At 54.3% G+C, this 18,414-nt stretch overlaps 1 protein-coding gene across 1 annotated transcript; it reads left to right on the top strand.

The window, feature by feature from the left end:
• The first annotated feature begins 7,104 nt into the window (after positions 1-7,104).
• On the top strand, positions 7,105-17,341 carry HCRTR1 (hypocretin receptor 1). The gene is made up of 9 exons (XM_055103351.2): positions 7,105-7,335; positions 7,475-7,580; positions 8,210-8,845; positions 8,986-9,164; positions 10,297-10,540; positions 10,931-11,046; positions 12,974-13,200; positions 14,452-14,573; positions 16,251-17,341. Exons 3-9 carry the CDS (start codon positions 8,647-8,649, stop codon positions 16,439-16,441), a joined length of 1,278 nt encoding a protein of 425 aa, XP_054959326.2. The 5' UTR covers positions 7,105-7,335; positions 7,475-7,580; positions 8,210-8,646; the 3' UTR covers positions 16,442-17,341.
• The last annotated feature ends 1,073 nt before the right edge of the window (positions 17,342-18,414 follow it).

Genomic DNA, 18,414 nt, shown 5'->3' with positions numbered 1-18,414 from the left:
AGCCCAGCTAATTTTTTGTATTTTTTGTAGAGATGACGTTTTCCCATGTTGCCCAGCCTGGTCTTGAACTTCTAGGCTCAAGTGATCTGCCAGCCTTGGCATCCCAAAGTGCTGGGATTACAGGCATGGGCATTACAGGTGTAAGCCACCACACCCGGCCATAAACTCGTCTTTCATAGTAGGAATTGTTTCCGATGCTGTTAGTTCTTCAATAACCACCCCTTCCTCTATCTTTAGTCACAGAACTCTTACATCTCAGCTGGACACCACCTGACATGGCTACCCAGACAAAAATTATATTTCCCAGCCTCCATTGCAGCTACATGTGATCAGGTGACCAAATTTAGGTCAACTTGATGTTAGCAAAAGTGATGTGCCTTTCCACTTAGTTGAATTATGGACGTGACCAGCCATCTCTGACGTAAGTCGAGAGTTTTTTAATTTTTGTGACAGAGTCTTGCTGTGTCACCCAGGCTGGAGTGCAGTGGCATGATCTCGGCTCACTGCAACCTCTGCTTCCCAGGTTCAAGTGATTCTCATGCGTCAGCCTCCTGAATAGCTGGTCTTACAGGTGTGTACCACCACACCCGGCTAATCTTTGTATTTTTAATAGAGACAGGGTTTCACAACGTTGGGCAGGCTGGTCTCGAACTCCTGACCTCAAGTGATCCACTCACCTTGGCCTCCCAAAGTGCTGGGATTACAGGTGTCAGCCACTCCACCCAGCCTAGGCCAAGAGTTTTGCCATAAATATTATAATAGTAGCTAACAGTTATATACATGCTAAGTATGCATCAGGCACCTTTCAAAGTGTTTTGCATGTATTAACTCATTTAACCCAATGGGGATATGTAGTCACTTCCTATTGCTGCTGTAACAAATTAACCACAAACTTAGTGGCTTCAAGCAACACAAAGTTATTCTTCTACAGTTCTGGAGGTCAGACATCTAAAATCAGTGTTTCTTTCCTTCTGGAGACTCAGGAAAATCCATTTCCTTGCCTTCTTTAGCTTCTACAGGTCACCTGCACTCCTTGGCTTGTGGGCCTTTCCTCTTATCACCACGACCACTTGCTTCCATCCTCACATCTCCTGTCACTACTCTGACCTCTTTCCTCCCTCTTATAAGGATCATTGGATTTCACGGAGCCCACCCAAATAATCCAGGATAATACCCCCAACTCAAAATGTTTAGTTTAATCACTTCTGCAAAGTCCTTTTTGCCATGTAAGGTAACATTCAAAGATTCTAGAGATTAGGACTCAGACATCTATTATTCTCCCTACCACAGATGGGTACTATATCATCCCCTTTTACAGATGATGAAACTCAAAATAGAGAAGCTAAATAGCATGCCCAGGATCACACAGCTGGTAAGTGGCAGATCCATGGTTTAAACCCATACAATATGGTCCTAGAATAATCTGTTCATGTAACCATGATACTCTTCTATCCTGGCAGAATTCTGGCTTTCTGATGACATTGGAGTTGCCTGACCAGCCCTGGAGAGAGAAATACACCTTTTTTTTTTTTTTTTTTGAGACCAAGTCTCATTCTGTCGCCCAGCTGGAGTGCAGTGGCATGATCTCGGCTCTCTGCACCTCCGTTCCCTGGGTTCAAGCGATTCTCCTGCTTCAGCCTCCCGAGTAGCTGGGCTTACAGGCACAAACCACCACGCCCAGCTAATTTTTGTATTTTTAGTAGAAATTTTTTTAGTGGAAAACTTTAGGAGAATTTTTTTATTTTTGTACTTTTATTTTCACCATGTTGAGACCAGGCTGGTCTCAAACTCCTGACTTCAAGTGATCCACCCGCCTTGGCCTCCCAGAGTGCTGGGATTACAGGTGTGAGACACCTCGCCCAGCCAAGAAAAACACTTTCAACTTTCAAAGCCACTGTCATTTGGTGGGGCTCTTTGTTACAGTCACTATATTCAAATACAGGAGTCAATAGTAATCCACAGAAATAAAAATAATGCTTTTCATTTATTCTGAATGGTTTGAATATTTTACAAGGAAAATGTGTTATTAATTTCCAATCTGCTTAAGTTGCAGGACAAAACTGCCGACCTGTCTGTGTCGCACCTGGGTTAAACCCTCCCATCATCTTTGGGATAGATTGAGTTCAAGCACCTCAGCCTGCCCTGGAGGCCAGCGTTTCACCCATCTTTTTGTTTCTCATTGCTCCTCTTCATGGGTACACTCTCAGGCCAAACTAGTATTTGTGGCATACTAGTTTACAACAGGCCTTTCACCATGTCCACCCCTTGCCTGTGCTCATGCTGTCCCCTCTACCCGGAATACTGCCCCTTCTTCCTCTCCCACTCCTGCCTAGCATGTCTCATTCAAAGGCTAGCTGTGAGCTCCTGTTCACCCCTCAATACCTAGCCCAAATTGCCTCTGGAAATTTTTTCTGTTTATCTTGGTCTTTCTCTGCCCTGCTAAATATTTTCCTTAAATGTCTGGTGATCCAGGTTATAGTTTGAAACCCCAGCTCCCCACCTTTCCCACCATACACACACACACACACACACACACACACACACTTCCCAGGAAGAACAGGCCCCTCCTTTTTCCTTCCCCCACTTGTGTGTCCCTGTGTCAAAATAATCATACCAGCACACATTTACTGTGGCCATTGTTTATTACTAATATTATTTATTATTTTAGGGTTTAGATCTTTAGCAGCCCCCAACACCAATACATGGCTAAAAACAATACCAAATGTCCACTTAAGTGTCACGATGTCTGACAAATGATGACCACTTGGACTTCTTAAAATGTTAAATTATTTTTAAATATGTGCATGTGTATGATTATGTCTGTCTGTGCCAGGACCCTTAATTTAGCCACATCTGCAAAGCCCCTTTTGCCATGGAACATAGCCACATGTTCTGGGGGTTAGGACGTGGACATCTTTGGGGGCCATTATTTAGCCTATCACAGAGATGAAGGAAGTGACCAGCCCAAGATCACCCAGTAGTAAGCAGCAGAGTGGCAGTCTAATCCCTGTCTTCCTGACCCCAAAGCCTGGCTCCTGACCTCTCCTCAACACCAGGGGCGGGGTGGGGGCAGGTGGGAGGAGATGTATTTTCTGTGGTTTCTGTGCCCTGTTGTTGGTGCTGTCCCATTCTGCCCCCACCCTGCCTCCACAGGCTCCATCCTGATGCATTTCACACCACCCCTGTCCACTCGTCTCCATGAGGGTCTCCCTAGCCTAACCAGGAGAGTCTCCGTCTCTGCAGCCTACCCAGCCTCCGAGTTTGTTTGTTGAGTGAGTATATGGGTAAGTGGACAGACAGAAGGCTGCCAGCTCCAGCCCCTTCTTCCTGGCTCCTGCCACTGGCTTGAAGATGCTCTCTAGGCCAGGAGTGGTGGCTCACACCTGTAATCCCAGCACTTTGGGAGGCCAAAGCAGGAGAACCACTTGAGCCCAGGAGGTGGAGGTTGCAGTGAGTCATGATCGTGCCATTGCACTCCAGCTTGGGCAACAGAGCAAGACTGTCTCAAAAAACAAAACAAAAGAGGAAAATGATCTCAGCTTTGGGAGTCACAGAGAATGCCTGACTCTGGGTCCTGGGCTCCTCCTCTCCTAGTGGCTGCCTGTCTGCTTCAAGCCACCCAGACCCTGAAGGAGGGAGCCCATCCAGAGGAGAAGAGGCACAAAGGCTGAGGACCTGGATATGGGGAACAGGAGGTCTCTGGGTCCCTCCCTGGGCATGAGCCCCCAGAGGCCACTGCTGTTGGCCCAAAGACCAACACACCGCAGCTGCTCAGTGGCCTCCTAGGCTCCGCCCTCAGAATCCCCCTTTCCAAAAGCACAGCCCATCTCTGCTGGCCTCCCCTCACCCACCCCACACCTCGGCCTGCTGCCTGATCTCTGCTGTTCTACAAAGCACCTCTGCCTTCCCCAGAGTTTTCCTATCCACGTGCCCAGGTCTGTAGCGGCATTAGCAAGAGGAAACCCAATTACATTCCAATTACTCTAGTCCTAGCCAGACAGAGGTTACTGTAAGTCACAGCAGGATTGGGAAGGAGGAGGAGGTAGCACCTGGGGCCAGTGCCTAGGGTGACACTTGAAGATGGATATGACAGGGAGCTGTGGCTCAGAGGCTCAGGATTAGATCAACAAGGCTGGGGCTGGCTGGTTTCAGGAAAGAGGTCGTGGGGGCCCCTGTTGACAGACAGCTCAAGCACAGCAAAGCCCTGAGGCCAGCCCTCTCTGGGCAGAGGAGGCGCCAGGGCTGGGAGCCCAGCCTGGACATGGAGGACCTGAGGTCCCTAGGGCCCTCCCTTGGACATGGGCATTTTGCCAGGGTTCCCAGAGCCAGTGCTGTTGTGCCCGAGGACCAAAATCCTGCAGCTTCTTGTAGGTCTTCTAGAACACTACTGGTTCCCACCACCCCGCCCCCAGGATTTTCTCTGAGCATACACCCACTCTCTCTCATGCCCATCTAGGCCAAATAACTGGCCTCTCCCACCCTTAGGCTGTGGCTAAATAGGCCAGATTCAGGACCAGAGGGGCTGCGAGGCCTAGTGCCTCCAGGCCAGAGCCCTGGCTCCTGCTGCTGGCTTGAAAATCCCTGGCCAGCGTCTGATAGGGAAGACAGGGAGATCTGTTGCTTGTGATGGCAGGAATCTCTTAGGATATCCCTTGACCTGGGGAGCAGCCATCTTTGGGGCACCAACAGATAAAGGGTGGGGGAAGGTTGGCAATTGAGATCCCTCTTAAGTGGAGATGGGACTGACTCTGTGACATTGTATACTGGGGGGAATTCTCAGCCATGATTTCCTCCCTACACAGACATGCACCACCCTGTATCATGACATGGGGGAGCCTGGCGAGCCCCTTGCCCACTCCAACCCATGGTATCTGGGAGGCCCTGTAATATGGAGATCTGCACTCTGGGCTAGGTTCTAAGCCTGGGCTGTGCTGGGCTTGGCCGGTGCCTACCGCCCACACAGACAAACATGGATCTGTACCTTCCACACTGCGGGCTGCACCTTGTTTGCCGCAGCTGTTATTGGAGTGTCCCCACACGATCTGCCTCCCATCCCCCTACATGCTGCAGCCCCCTCTTCAGCCCCTACATAGCAAACAGTCACAGCTCCAGGTAGGGGGGAGAATGTGGGGGGATAAGATGAGTCATTGCCGTGGGAACAGATGTACCAAGTTCCACATATGCACACTCACAGAACCTTACACACAAAGGCATGGCCACACTCACATTCCCACACTCACAGGGAAACACGCTGGGAGGCCAGTGCTAGTCAAAGTCACAGTTGAACATTCAGATCCACACTGAGAAACAGTCATCTCCTCACACATACACATTCCCCATAGACACAAACGCCAAAACACAGGGACAGATCAAGACCCAGACAGACACATCCCACCCAGAGTGACCTCCAGTCATCAACCCAGAGCCCACCCCCTGCTCATATGCACAGACTCAAACACACTGGATTCCCTAGACACACACCACAGCCCTTACTTGAATTCAAGACTCAAACACAAACACACACTCATGCACACATATGCAGACATGCACACACCCACACATTCACACATGTACACACACACACACACACACACAGCAGCCCCTCTTCTGAGTCCCTTCACTCATTCTCCTACCTCGGCCAGCACCTAGGGAAGACAAGACATCACACACCATGCAGATGCCATACCTGCCCAAGGACAAAGTTCTGCCTTGGGTTTAGCTTCAGTCCGTCCTCCTGTTCTGCAGAGGTTAAGGTCACTGGCCCCCTCCCTTATGCTGCTCCAGTTCCTCTCCCACACCTCCTATGCCTAACGGCGCATCTTCAGAGCCTTTGAAAAGGGCTTTGGCTGCAACGGGAAAGATGGTGGTTGCATCCCAGGAGTCACCTCCCAGGAGGGAAAGAGTGTGAGCTTCAGAGGGTGACATGTTAGGAAGGTCCTATGCTGAGCTAGGGGATGGCCAAGGTGACTGCCTGATGCTCAGGCAGTCACCCTTCACCTACCTGTGATTTCCAGAATCCCCAACCTTCAAACCTTTGCACCTGCTGTTTCCTGACCTTGAATGCCTCTCCTCGAATACCACAATCCCCCTTGCAGGCTACCTTCTTATTCTTCAGGTCTCCATGGAGATGTCCCTGCTCCAGGAAGCCTGTTCTCATGCCCTGGCTGAGTCGGTCTGTCCTTCTGTGCCCCACAGCCCCCAGGGCCCTCACACCCTCCTCACACCACAGGTTAATTGCCTGGGTGTGCACCTGCCTCCCCCAGCAGCCAGAGAGATTTTGCAGGGGAGGGAGACTGTGTCTGGTGAGAGAGGCTAGAGGCCTGAGAGGGGCAGAGGCTTAAAGCCCAGCTCTGCCTCTGCTGTGCGACCTTGGGCAAGTCATTGCCCCATGTGGGTCCAGTGTCCTTATCTGTAAAATGGGGACAATAACGACCACCCCACCAGGTTGATATGAAGATTAAATGACAGCAGGCATCATATGCATTATCCAAACGGTAGCTGTATTATTAGAACTCATTGCCTAGCACACAGCTTAATAAATCGTTATTTGTGGAATTAACGAACCCCCACTTCTGTCCCCACCGGCGTCCTTGATTTTTGGGGGGAACAGTAGGTATAACAAAAAGAGAAACTGGGGGCAGATAGGATGGGGGGCTGGGAGATGGGAGAACAGGGTTCTCTGGCATCGTTGGGAGCTAGCTGTTACAGCAGCATCCGGAGCTAGGCTGGAGGCGGTGCAGGCATCCTCTCTGTCTCACCCCTGTGACCCACCTGTGCCATCCTCCTCCTCGGTTAGGTGAGGCAGCAAGGAGAGGCGGGGCTGGGCTCCACCTCTGCACTGTGGCCCTCTGAAGCTGCCAGGCCCGCCGGCACACACTAAGTGCGCCCAGAATGCGGGGTGGCCAGGGGCATAAATGTTGAATGAATGAGGATGGAATGAATGAACGGATGGACGCATGAATGGAGGTGGGATGGAAGCTTGAAGTGGGAGGCGAGAAGGAACGAGCGTCTCCCTCCGCCCTGCGGGTCTCGGGGCTGGAAGACACGGAGCCAAGACCGTCTGGGGGCTCCCACCCCGCCCTGCCCCTCCCGCCGGCCCTCCCTCCCCGCAGCGCGCAGCCCGGCGGAGCCCGCGCCCAGCCACAGCCCGCGCAGTTGCCGGGGATCGTGCTGAGCCCCGCGAGCCGAGGCAGCGCAGCCTAGGGAGGGGGCTGCCCCGGCCCCCTCCTGCAGTCCCGGCCCCCAGAGGCTCGGCCTTCCTCGCAGGAAGGCGAAGTCCCCGGTGCCAGGTCCGGGGACCAGCAGCCGAGAACGCCCGGGTCCCGGAGCCAACAGGTGCGGGGTGTGGGGGACCCCCAGGCCTGGGATGGGGCTTCCAAAGGACCCGCGGCGAGGGATGGGAGGAGCCAAGAGTCTCGGGGGGTAACCTGGGTGCTGGGAGACTGGCTCCTCGGCCAGCGCTGCTCTCCTCTAGGCAGGCTCCGAGTGCCCTCGCTCCCCCGCGCCTTCCCGGAGCCCCGCCAGCCCCCGAGGTGCAGGAAGGTCCCGCGGACGGAGCGGGCCTGCCGGCGTTCAGTGGGGTATGAAGGCGTCCCCTCCCCTTCCCCAGGGGTCTCCAGGGATCCGCAACCCTCCGGCACCTGGCCGGGGTCGTCCTAGCCCAGCCAGGGGAAGGAGGGGCTGAGTGCGGGAGGAGGGAGGGGCGGGGAGCTGGGCTGGCTGGATTTATGAATGGAGAGCGACCCGCGCGCCGGAACAGCGGCTCCTGGCGGCCGTCGGGGAGCGTCGCGGCCCTGGGGACCCAAAGGGGGCCTCTTAGGGGGCCTGGATGCTCCCCTTGCTCGCAAGGGGTCGTCAGTCCCTCCGCGCACCACCCCCACTGTGTGTGTGTTGTATGTGTGCGTGTCCGCGAGTGCCCACCGGAGGGTCTGGCAGGTATGGCGGGTGGGGCTTGGGTCTCTAACACCTCCCTTGGCCCGTTTTCCCAACCCAAAGTTAAAGCCTCTGAACTGGCTCAAGAAATATTTGCAATCGGGATGGCTTCTCCTCCCAAATCTACGGTGTTTGGTGGGTTCGAACAGACCTGGCTTAAGAGCTTTGTGACCTTGAGCAAGAGACTCAATCTCTCTGAGCTTCGGTCTCATCTGCAAAGCAGGGTACCCTAATAATGGTAACCGGAAACGTCCCCGAAACTACCTTCTCGTACCAGGTTCTTGGTGAAGCACTTGGCACGCATCGGAGCTCATTACTCCTCATCGTGGTCCTGTAAGGTATGTAGGGCTGTCACCCCATTAGACAGATGGGGAAACCAAGGCTGAAAGAGGCCAGGTAAGCTACCCAAGGCAACTGGTGTGGAATTGGGATGCAACCCAGGTCTGTCTTCCTCCACCAATTTCATGACCTTGAGAATTAAGAGGGAACTTATACGCAAAGCGCCTGGCACAATCCCTAATGTTTCCTTCCTTCTCTCTTTTCCCACTCCCTCCTTTCCTTCCTCCCTTCAGGAAGTTTGAGGCTGAGACCCGAAAAGACCTGGGTGCAAGCCTCCAGGCACCCTGAAGGGAGTGGGCTGAGGGCTGGCCCAAGCTCCCTCCTCTCCCTCTGCAGAGCCTAGGATGCCCCTCTGCTGCAGCAGCTCCTGAGCTCATGGAGCCCTCAGCCACCCCAGGGGCCCAGATGGGGGTCCCCCCTGGCAGCAGAGAGCCGTCCCCTGTGCCTCCAGACTATGAAGACGAGTTTCTCCGCTATCTGTGGCGCGATTATCTGTACCCAAAACAGTATGAGTGGGTCCTCATCGCAGCCTATGTGGCTGTGTTCGTCATGGCCCTGGTGGGCAACACGCTGGGTAGGTCCAGGGCTTGCCCGGCAGTGCTGCCGGCTTTCCCTGGGGATTGAAGGGGGTTGTGTGGGAGGAGGGCTCGCTGATTAGGCAGAACTAGGATGGGTGTGGCTCTGCCACCAGCTTCACCTCGCTGCACCCTGCAGTCTGCCTGGCCGTGTGGCGGAACCACCACATGAGGACAGTCACCAACTACTTCATTGTCAACCTGTCCCTGGCTGACGTTCTGGTGACTGCCATCTGCCTGCCGGCCAGCCTGCTGGTGGACATCACTGAGTCCTGGCTGTTCGGCCATGCCCTCTGCAAGGTCATCCCCTATCTACAGGTGAGCTCTGCCCAGGCACCCCTCACCACTCCTTGTCACGCCTGTAAAAAACCCACGGCCTTGCATAGGTCTCAGTGACCCCCAGACTTGCCTTTCAGACAGGTCAGTGGCTCATGACCCCTGAAGTGTCATCCTCTGCTGCTAGCAAGGGCAAGCCACCAGATCAGACACTCGAGGACACAGACACAACCCCACACACTCACAGAGATCCCCTCCCGGTCACAGCCACAGACATATACATAGACACGTGTGGACACGTATAGTCACCTCCAGGTACACAGGCACACAGTCAAGGAGAGAGGCACCAGCCCACAGTGACACATACACAACACCCTAGGCCTGCTCCCCAATCCCAAAGGGGCAGATGTGAGGGGCCTGATGGAAACAGCCGTCTCCTCTCCCTCCTGCACTGGCCAGGAAAGACCCCAGTGGTGGAAACCAGGATGTCCGGATGGGGTTAGTGGGGTGGAAGGAAGGCTTCTCTCAGTTTGTATCCTGTGATCCACTTCCTGCACCCCAGAGGGCAGGGGGCACCCCTAGAGGCAATGCCCACACACCTCTGGCCCAGACTCATCTCTGCCTCCCAGAATGAGGGCTTTTTCCTAACAGCCTGGGGAAGGGATGGCATTCCATGGCAGAGATAAATGCCTTTTGGATTTCCCACTATTTTGAGGCTCCCCACTCAACTGGTTAACTCTGGTGACCCTGAGCATAAAGACAGATGGATGAGGGAATTCTGTGCCTCAGTTTCCTCATCTGTAACAGGGGGGCAAGAGCACTTTGTGGGATTGTCATGAGGATGATGAGAACAGTGCCCAGCACATAGTAAGTTACGTAGGTGCAAGTTATTATTCACCGGAGGGGTGCACCTACCATGTGCCGGGTCTAAAGCTGGACATTGTTTATACATGATTTCACTTATTCGCACAAGAATCTTGCCAGGTAGATGGTATATTCCCATTCTGTAGACGAGGCTCAGAGAGGGTGAGTGACTTGCCCACATTTACACAGCCAGTAAGTGGTGGAGTCAGGATTTGCACTGCCCTGCACCTGCTGTCAGCCTCCTCACTCACCTACTCTCACATCGCTGGGTGGCCCCCAAAATGACCGACGTTGTGTCCCCATGGGGCAGGCCGTGTCCGTGTCAGTGGCAGTGCTAACTCTCAGCTTCATCGCCCTGGACCGCTGGTATGCCATCTGCCACCCACTATTGTTCAAGAGCACAGCCCGGCGGGCCCGTGGCTCCATCCTGGGCATCTGGGCTGTGTCGCTGGCCATCATGGTGCCCCAGGCTGCAGTCATGGAATGCAGCAGTGTGCTGCCTGAGCTAGCCAACCGCACACGGCTCTTCTCAGTCTGTGATGAACGCTGGGCAGGTAATGGTGGAAGCCTCAAGCAGGCATCCCCTCAGGTGGGCACTTTGGGAGCACGTACCCCTAGGGCAGGCATCTAGCAGGGTCCCTTCCAAAGTGGGAAATCCCAGAGCAGGTATTTCCCTAGGGGACACCCTAGACTGGCTCCTACCAGGGATACTCCCAGGGTGGGTGCCTCCCCTCATGTAGACATCTGCTCTAGTGTAGATGTCCTTCCAGGAGGGACACCCCAAGTTGGACAACTCCAGGGTCTCTGTCTGCCATGGTGGCTGTATGGGGTCCAGCTGCTCCTAGGCCTTGCTTTGGCCGTAGTCAGGACAGGGTGGCATTGCTAACCAGGGCAGGGTGGGGCTCACGGATTGGGCCTGACTCTGCATCTCTTGACCCCTGCAGATGACCTCTATCCCAAGATCTACCACAGTTGCTTCTTTATTGTCACCTACCTGGCCCCACTGGGCCTCATGGCCATGGCCTATTTCCAGATATTCCGCAAGCTCTGGGGCCGCCAGGTGAGGCCCACTCTGGGCAGGGGCTAGGCCAGTCACTGTGTGGGCTGGGGGTGGGAGGGCTACTGGTCTAACTGAGTAGGCAGTCCTCTGCCATCAGCACATGCCATCTTGGCTGCAACCAAAGAGAGGGGAAGCCCAGAGACACGTCAAACTCAAGGCCAAAAGCACCAGTGGCTACCCTGGAATGGAATAGTAACACGTCCTTCTATTAGTGGTTGGCGTTTATTGAAGTATCCACTCCCAGATAATCTTGCATCCTCTTAGCCACCACATATTACCCACATTAAATATATGAGAAAACCGAGACCCAGAAGATCAACATAACTTCCCCCAAACCACTCAACTAGTGAGTAGATCAGGAACTAAAGCCCAGATCTGTGAGCTCCCACTGCTCAGTTTAGTACCACTGCAACAATAATAATAGCAACTCCGTGGTGCCTGCCAAATTAGGCACTTTGCATCCAATGTCTTAACAACTATCTAACAAAAGAAGCAACATTACCCACGTCACAAATGCCAAATAAGGGCAACCAACTTGCCAGATTCAACAGCAGCAGAGCCTTCTGGTTCCAGGGCCTGTCTTCTTTCCTGTATTACAGACTGACCCACGGTGGGTTTCTTAGGTTTTTGGGGAGCAGGGGTGGTCAGAGGCCCTTGGCCTAGCGAGTGGGAGTCCTGGATTGGCATCTGGGCGGTGAGAAAAGGCAGGCCAGAACGTGACCAGGCTCAGGAAGGGACTCTCACACTTGGGGATGTCACCTACATTCCACAGGAAGTACTGGCTTGCACCCAGGCCATGCCGGGCAGCGGATGGGGACACGGACTGGCTGTGACCCAGGTCCTGCCTTGGAGGAGCACCCAGTCCAGTAGGACCCTTCCTGACTGGCCAGCCCTGTAGTCCACCAACACTCATCATCTGCTCCCCACAGACCCCCCAGCCAAGCAGGACACAGGCACGATCCTCCTCATTTGACAGACATGAAAGCAAGGCTTAGAAAGGAAAATGAGGTGGCTAAGGTCACATAGCTCACGAATGGCTGAGCTGGCTCTAGACCCGCGTTTCCAGAACTCCAGCCCCATGCCCCTCTGTGGTGGGTGATTTGAGTGTCCGGTGGCAGGAGAGGCTTCTCCAGGAGCCCAGAACCACCCCAGGCTTATGGGCACTGGCCCAGGCCATTCGATGCTGCCCACCTGCTCACCCCTTGCCCAGGCCTCCTCATAGTCTGGTATGATCCAGGGGAGGCACAACTCACCCCCACCCCTACCCTCAAAGATAGTGTTGGAGATTTAGGGAGGATGGATGGGCAGTTGACAGGATGTGGCCTGGGGTCTTGTCAAGGGTCCCCACCTCTTTGAGTCTTAGTTGCCTCATCTATACCTAAGGACCAATAATATCTTTCCACAAGGCGTGTTGTAGAGGGTTTCACAAAGAGCTAATGGAAAATGAAAGTCTAGGCTGGGCGCAGTGGCTCACACCTGTAATCCCAGCACTTTGGGAGGCTGAGGCAGGCGGATCACCTAAGGTCAGGAGTTCAAGACCAGCCTGGCCAACGTGGTGAAACCCCATCTCTACTAAAAATACAAAACTTAGCCCGGTGTGGTGGCGCACACCTGTAATCCCAGCTACTCGGGAGGCGAGATTGAAGAGAGCCAAGATTGCACCATTGCACTCCAGCTTAGGTGACAAGAGTGAAATGCCATCTCAAAAAAAAAAAAAAGAAAGAAAAGAAAATTAAAGTCTATCGTTCACTCTCAAGTCTAGAGTGTTAGTCTATCATAAACATTAGATTCCTTCCTCTTGCAAGGGTTTTATCCTTTTGCCCATCTCCACCCTGCCCGGGGTCCAGCCTGGAGTAGGCCCCACAAAAGGCAACCACCCTCCCAAGGTGCTGTACCCACCACTGCTGTCTCTATGTGTGCTGGACAGATCCCCGGCACCACCTCAGCACTGGTGCGGAACTGGAAGCGCCCCTCAGACCAGCTGGGGGACCTGGAGCAGGGCCTGAGTGGAGAGCCCCAGCCCCGGGCCCGCGCCTTCCTGGCTGAAGTGAAGCAGATGCGTGCGCGGAGGAAGACAGCCAAGATGCTGATGGTGGTGCTGCTGGTCTTCGCCCTCTGCTACCTGCCCATCAGTGTCCTCAATGTCCTTAAGAGGTGAGAGCACGGGGTATGGTTGGGGTGGGTAGAAGTTTGAGGTTGGGGAAGGAGCTCTCCTTGCTTGGGAGAAAGACCTGGCTCCACCCCTTCTCCACTATGTGATCTTGGGCAGGCCATTTCTCTTCTCTGAGCCTCCATCTCCTAGGGCTATCGTGAAAATTCACGCATTCATTCACTTAATCATCACATTTTAGGGGGCTGGAAATACAATGAACAAGTCCATAAGACAGACAAAGTCCCTGCCTTCATGGAGGCTGCATTCTAGCAGGAGAGAAGGGAAGTAAATAGAAGAATCAATGTATATTATAATGTCAGGCAGTGATAACTGCTGGGAAGAAAAATAAAATAGGACAGAGAGTGGCAATGATAAAGGTTGGTGGGTTTTTGCTTTTGCTTTAGATACAATGGTTTAAAAAAAGCAGGGGGCCGGGTGCAGTGGCTCACATCTGTAATCCCAACACGTTGGGAGGCCAAGGAGGGAGGATCGCTTGAGGCCAGGAGTTCAAGATCAGCCCGGGCAACATAATGAGACTTCGTCTCTACTAAAATTCAAAAAATTAGCCAGCCATGGTGGCATGTGCCTGTAGTTCTAGCTACACAGACTGAGGTGGAAGAATAGCTTGAGCCCAGGAAGTTGAGGCTGCAGCGAACCGTGATTGCACCACTGCACTCCAGCCTGGGTGACACAGCTGTCTCAAAAAAAAAAAAAAAAAAAAAAAAAAAGCCTTTCCAAGGAAATGACATTTGAGCAGAGACTTGAAGGAAGTGAGAGAGCTAACCATGCACGTGTCTGTAGGGACAGCCAAAGAGGGTTGCAGGGCGCCGGGGAGAGAATGCAGGCTATTGGACAGAAGACAGTTTCACTCTGAGATTGTGCTTGGCCACTTCCTGGTTGTGTGATCTTCGGCATGTCACTTTACTTCTCTGAGCCTCAGTTTCCTTAATGGAAAAATGGATGATGTCTATGATTCATCATGTTGCTGTGAGGATGGATGAGAAAGTGGATGGGAAGCCCCAGGGGATCCGATGGCCAGGAGGCTAGAGATGCCCATCACGGTGCTTGATACCCTCCATGCTTGAGAACCCCAAACCCTGGCCAAGACCTCAGGTACAGAAGGCCAGGAAACGTGGACAGAAGTGGGCAGTAGGAACTCTTGCACTTTACAGCTCAGGTTCTGTGAGCAGCACTCCCCCAATACATGCATACGCAGCTACCCCATTTCTGACGCTCCTCCACCCTGGGCCTAGGGTGTTCGGGATGTTCCGCCAAGCCAGTGACCGCGAAGCTGTCTACGCCTGCTTCACCTTCTCCCACTGGCTGGTGTACGCCAACAGCGCTGCCAACCCCATCATCTACAACTTCCTCAGTGGTGAGCAGGCTGGGGATGCAAAGTGACTGAGGGTGGCCAACAGTCCACATGACAAGTCTCCCCATCCCCAAGCCAGGGCCCAAATAAAGGATGGTGGGTGAGGATGTACCTGCTGTGGGCACAGTGATCCTGCTCTGGGAGGACCCACCCCAAGCGGCCCTGGCCTGAGTGGGAGACAGGCCACACTCCCCACAGTGGCTGGCACCCAGGATCCAGTTTTGCAGATTCTGCAGCCCAGTGAGTGAGTGGAAGGGCAGGGGCTAGGCCAGCTCACCCCCAACTCCCACCCTGGGTGCAGGCGCAGCAAGACCTCCAATCAGCTCAGGCAGAGGAGCCCATCCTCCCCGGAGGGAGTCAGACCTGTGGGAGGAGGGCCCTGGAGCCCCTGCCCGAGGAAGGATTGCACAGTCCAGGTGTCAGGGCTAAAGTAGGGTCACTCTGAGAGACAAGCCAGGCCCAGGGAAGGGCTTCGCCGGCTCAGCTAGACACACACTGGCAGAGTGACCGGAATCTCAGGGGTTGTCCCCTCTGGAAGTCTTCCTCCCCTGCCACCCCCACTCCCACTCCAGGCCTCTCCTCTCTGCTGTCCCACAGTGCCCACCCCCTCCCTCTACCTCCCAGTCTCAGGGTGGTAATGGCCCTGAGGCTGAGCTCAGCAGAAGTCTGACTCACCAGCCCTCTGACTTTGGGAATAGACTTCTAAAGAACAGGTCCAGATGACTGTTCAAGCCTGGACAGAAATAATCTTTGAGGAACTATTAAAAGGTTAAAGAAAGGATCAGGAGTCAATAGTATAACCCTCACTGAGACTCAAGAATTACTCAACAAGGCTGGCTGCGGGTTTCCAGGTCAGAAAAGAGAATAGATGATGAGCTGTGTGGGGAGGGGAGGGCAGACAGACTTACTGACACATATGCCTTTGTTTGGCCTATGTTTACTGAGCACCTACTATGTGCTTGACCCTGTGCTGGGCACCAGAGAGGCTGGCAGCCTAATGACACATGATCAAAGGGGCTTCAGCCTGACAAAATCTGTTTGTTTCCCTGGTATACTTGGGCTGAATAAGGTGGTGTGGTGGTCCCTCCTTCCCTCCTCCCCCTTGAGAAGGGCTTTGGAATTAGAATTGGGTTCAGCTTCTGGCTGGGTGGCCTTGGGCAAGCCACTGTACCTCTGTGCATCTCATCTGTGAAGTGAGGATAAAGGACTCCAGCCTTTCAGGGTGCTGGGATGCTCTGGCGGACAGAGGCTGAGGCGCCCAGCACAGCGTGACTGCCAAATGCAAAAGGGCTGCTGCTGCCGTCATTTTCATCATCAAAGGGCAGAGAGGACACAAGCCTCGCAACAGATAGTGACCCCCACGTACACACCAAGGAGAGCAGAGGTGACCTGAGGCCCCTGAGCCAGACACCACGTTTTGAGTCAGCCTCCAAGCCAGAGCACAGTCAAGGAATCAGATGGCAATTGCGTCTCTCCTTGGGAACCCGCTCCAGGGCTTCTGTCCTCTCTCTCTGGCGGTGCCGAGGTTGCCTCAGGGCTCTCCCTCCCAGCTCTATCCCTCCCTCCCTCCCCGCCCCCTCATAGGCAGCTTGGCTGGAGCTGCGTGGGTGTCCCTGGGCTCAAGGCCCCTTCCTGCTGCATCTGTCTCCTTATGGCTGTGTCTTTTGTCTCCCAACCAAGGCAAATTCCGGGAGCAGTTTAAGGCTGCCTTCTCCTGCTGCCTGCCTGGCCTGGGTCCCTGCGGCTCTCTGAAGGCCCCTAGTCCCCGCTCCTCTGCCAGCCACAAGTCCTTGTCCTTGCAGAGCCGATGCTCCGTCTCCAAAATCTCTGAGCATGTGGTGCTCACCAGCGTCACCACAGTGCTGCCCTGAGCGAGGGCTGCCCTGGAGGCTCCGGCTCGGGGGATCTGCCCCTACCCCTCATGGAAAGACAGCTGGATGTGGTGAAAGGCTGTGGCTTCAGTCCTGGGTTTCTGCCTGTGTGACTCTGGATAAGTCACTTCCTCTGTCTGAGCTTGTGTCCCCTAAGCAGGGTTGATGTGAGGATTAAGCATGCTGAAGCAAGTGGAAAGCTCCTTGTAAACTGTGAAGTGTTGTGGACATGATTATTGTTGTACTTCTCTCATTTGGCCATACCCCACAGTATAATCTGTCCCCATCCTCCTTCCAGAGCTTGGTCATCCTCCTAAAGACCCCTTTCCTACCCAATTACAGGCCTTCCCTGGAGTCTGCTCTAAAGGTCCCAACAGGCATTTCCATCTTGTTCCATGGCTCCCTGAAGCCCAGGGCTGCACCTGGCCAGCTGTTCTGATGCCTGTGTGAACTAATCTGGGCCCAGCCTTTCTCCAGCGGGCCACGAGCACAGCCCCACCCTAACCAGGTGCCAAGGGCACACACCACAGACCCGACCTTGTTGGCTTTGTGGTGTGATAAAACACTCTCCATGGCCACTTGGCACAGAGGCCAGCAGCCCGAAGCAACTGTAATTAAAAGCCTGGCACTGAATGTTCCCTTTCCTTGTCATTGCACAAAATCTGTGCTGCTTAGGTTAGGAGCAGAAGAAGGTGGGGAAGCTGGGGGGAGGGAAGACAAGAAGGCACTAGAATGCTCTTATCTGCTGACCTCCCACCCCCACCACACGGGATCCCAGATGGACTCAGCCAGGCCTCGGCACACGTGGTGCTGCCTCCTCATGCGGTGCCAATCCTGTGACGCCGGGACCTCGCCCCTCGACACAACTGTCTGCTCACAGGCCCAATGGCCTGGGGAAGGTAAGGGGGGCCGGGTGGGCAGATAGCGGGTTAACGGGCTGATTTACTGTTATCTTCATCTTCTTGGAAACCAAGGCTTGCGCCTATTTTCTATGAACTCACAGGATAAAAAGAGAAAGCCACAGACTTGGCCAGACATGCTCCGTCTGCCACCGAGATGATTTTAAGGCTGCCAAAGGCCCTCAGCCTTGTTGCCAGAGAAGGACGTGGAGTGCAGCCTGAAGTGCTACTCTGCTGAGAGGAACAGGGACATCTGGCAGGGGCCAGCTCTGCTATGCATACCACCAGGTCTGCTTAACTTGATTAATAGAGCTGTGGGCTCCCTCTGACCTCAACCGTCAAGAACGTGGGCAGAGCCCTGGTGCTGCCAGGGGCCCAGCCCAGGAGTGTTGAAGCACTGCTCCTCCTAAGCACCCCGCTTTACCCAGAGCAGGTGGAATGTGTGGTCTAAGTATGCCACCTGCTCTCCACACGACTTACCAGCCCAGCTCTCTGTGGACGGGGCAGAGCTCTAGCTGCTGCCAGGAGGATGGGCTCTCCTGCCCATTCCACACTCCCACTGGCCTTAGGATCCAAAGCGGTTGGCACAGTGCATAGGTAGGCTTGGAGGTGAGTGTGCAGAATGAGGTATGAGGGCTGGCCCCCAAGCTCAGAACCAACCGTGCTTACAAGATCAATCCAGGTCTTGGGCTCCTCAGCCTCAGCTGAGCACAAAGGTGAGAGACTACAATTGGCACCATCGGGTTTCAGCAGACACTTGGTTCAGTGGGAACAAAGAAACAACAGGCGCTGCTCCTAATGGCTGCACGCTCTGCTGGCTGAACCCAGCACCGTGGGGGGCCTCAGCCCTCCACTCTGGGGGACTCGGATAAACTGAAGAAAATTCAGGGGAGGTGACCAGGATGCCAAGGGCAGAGATGCTCAGCGAGGGACTGCTCAAGAGCCCGGGGCTATCTGGCCCAGGGAAGAGAGGACTTGGGGAAAATATGGTATATAGGGTAGGCTCCACTATATAGAGGGTTGGCATGCATAAAGGGTGATGTATGTCCTGGGTGGCCCACAGAGAAAACCACA

This window comes from Pan paniscus, chromosome 1 (genome assembly GCF_029289425.2).
Source record: "Pan paniscus chromosome 1, NHGRI_mPanPan1-v2.0_pri, whole genome shotgun sequence".
Lineage (NCBI taxonomy): Eukaryota > Metazoa > Chordata > Mammalia > Primates > Hominidae > Pan > Pan paniscus.
The sequence above is the reverse complement of the archived record's forward strand: the minus strand, read 5'-3'. Positions and strand labels throughout refer to the sequence as shown.

What these genes read in the sequence shown, in the direction of transcription:
- HCRTR1 (XM_055103351.2), top strand. Translation starts at nt 8,647, where the DNA reads ATGGAGCCCTCAGCCACCCCAGGGGCCCAGATGGGGGTCCCCCCTGGC. An exon ending in AGGTCATCCCCTATCTACAG is followed by an intron (nt 9,165 to 10,296) that starts GTGAGCTCTGCC and finishes CCCATGGGGCAG; the next exon opens with GCCGTGTCCGTGTCAGTGGC. An exon ending in CATCTACAACTTCCTCAGTG is followed by an intron (nt 14,574 to 16,250) that starts GTGAGCAGGCTG and finishes CTCCCAACCAAG; the next exon opens with GCAAATTCCGGGAGCAGTTT.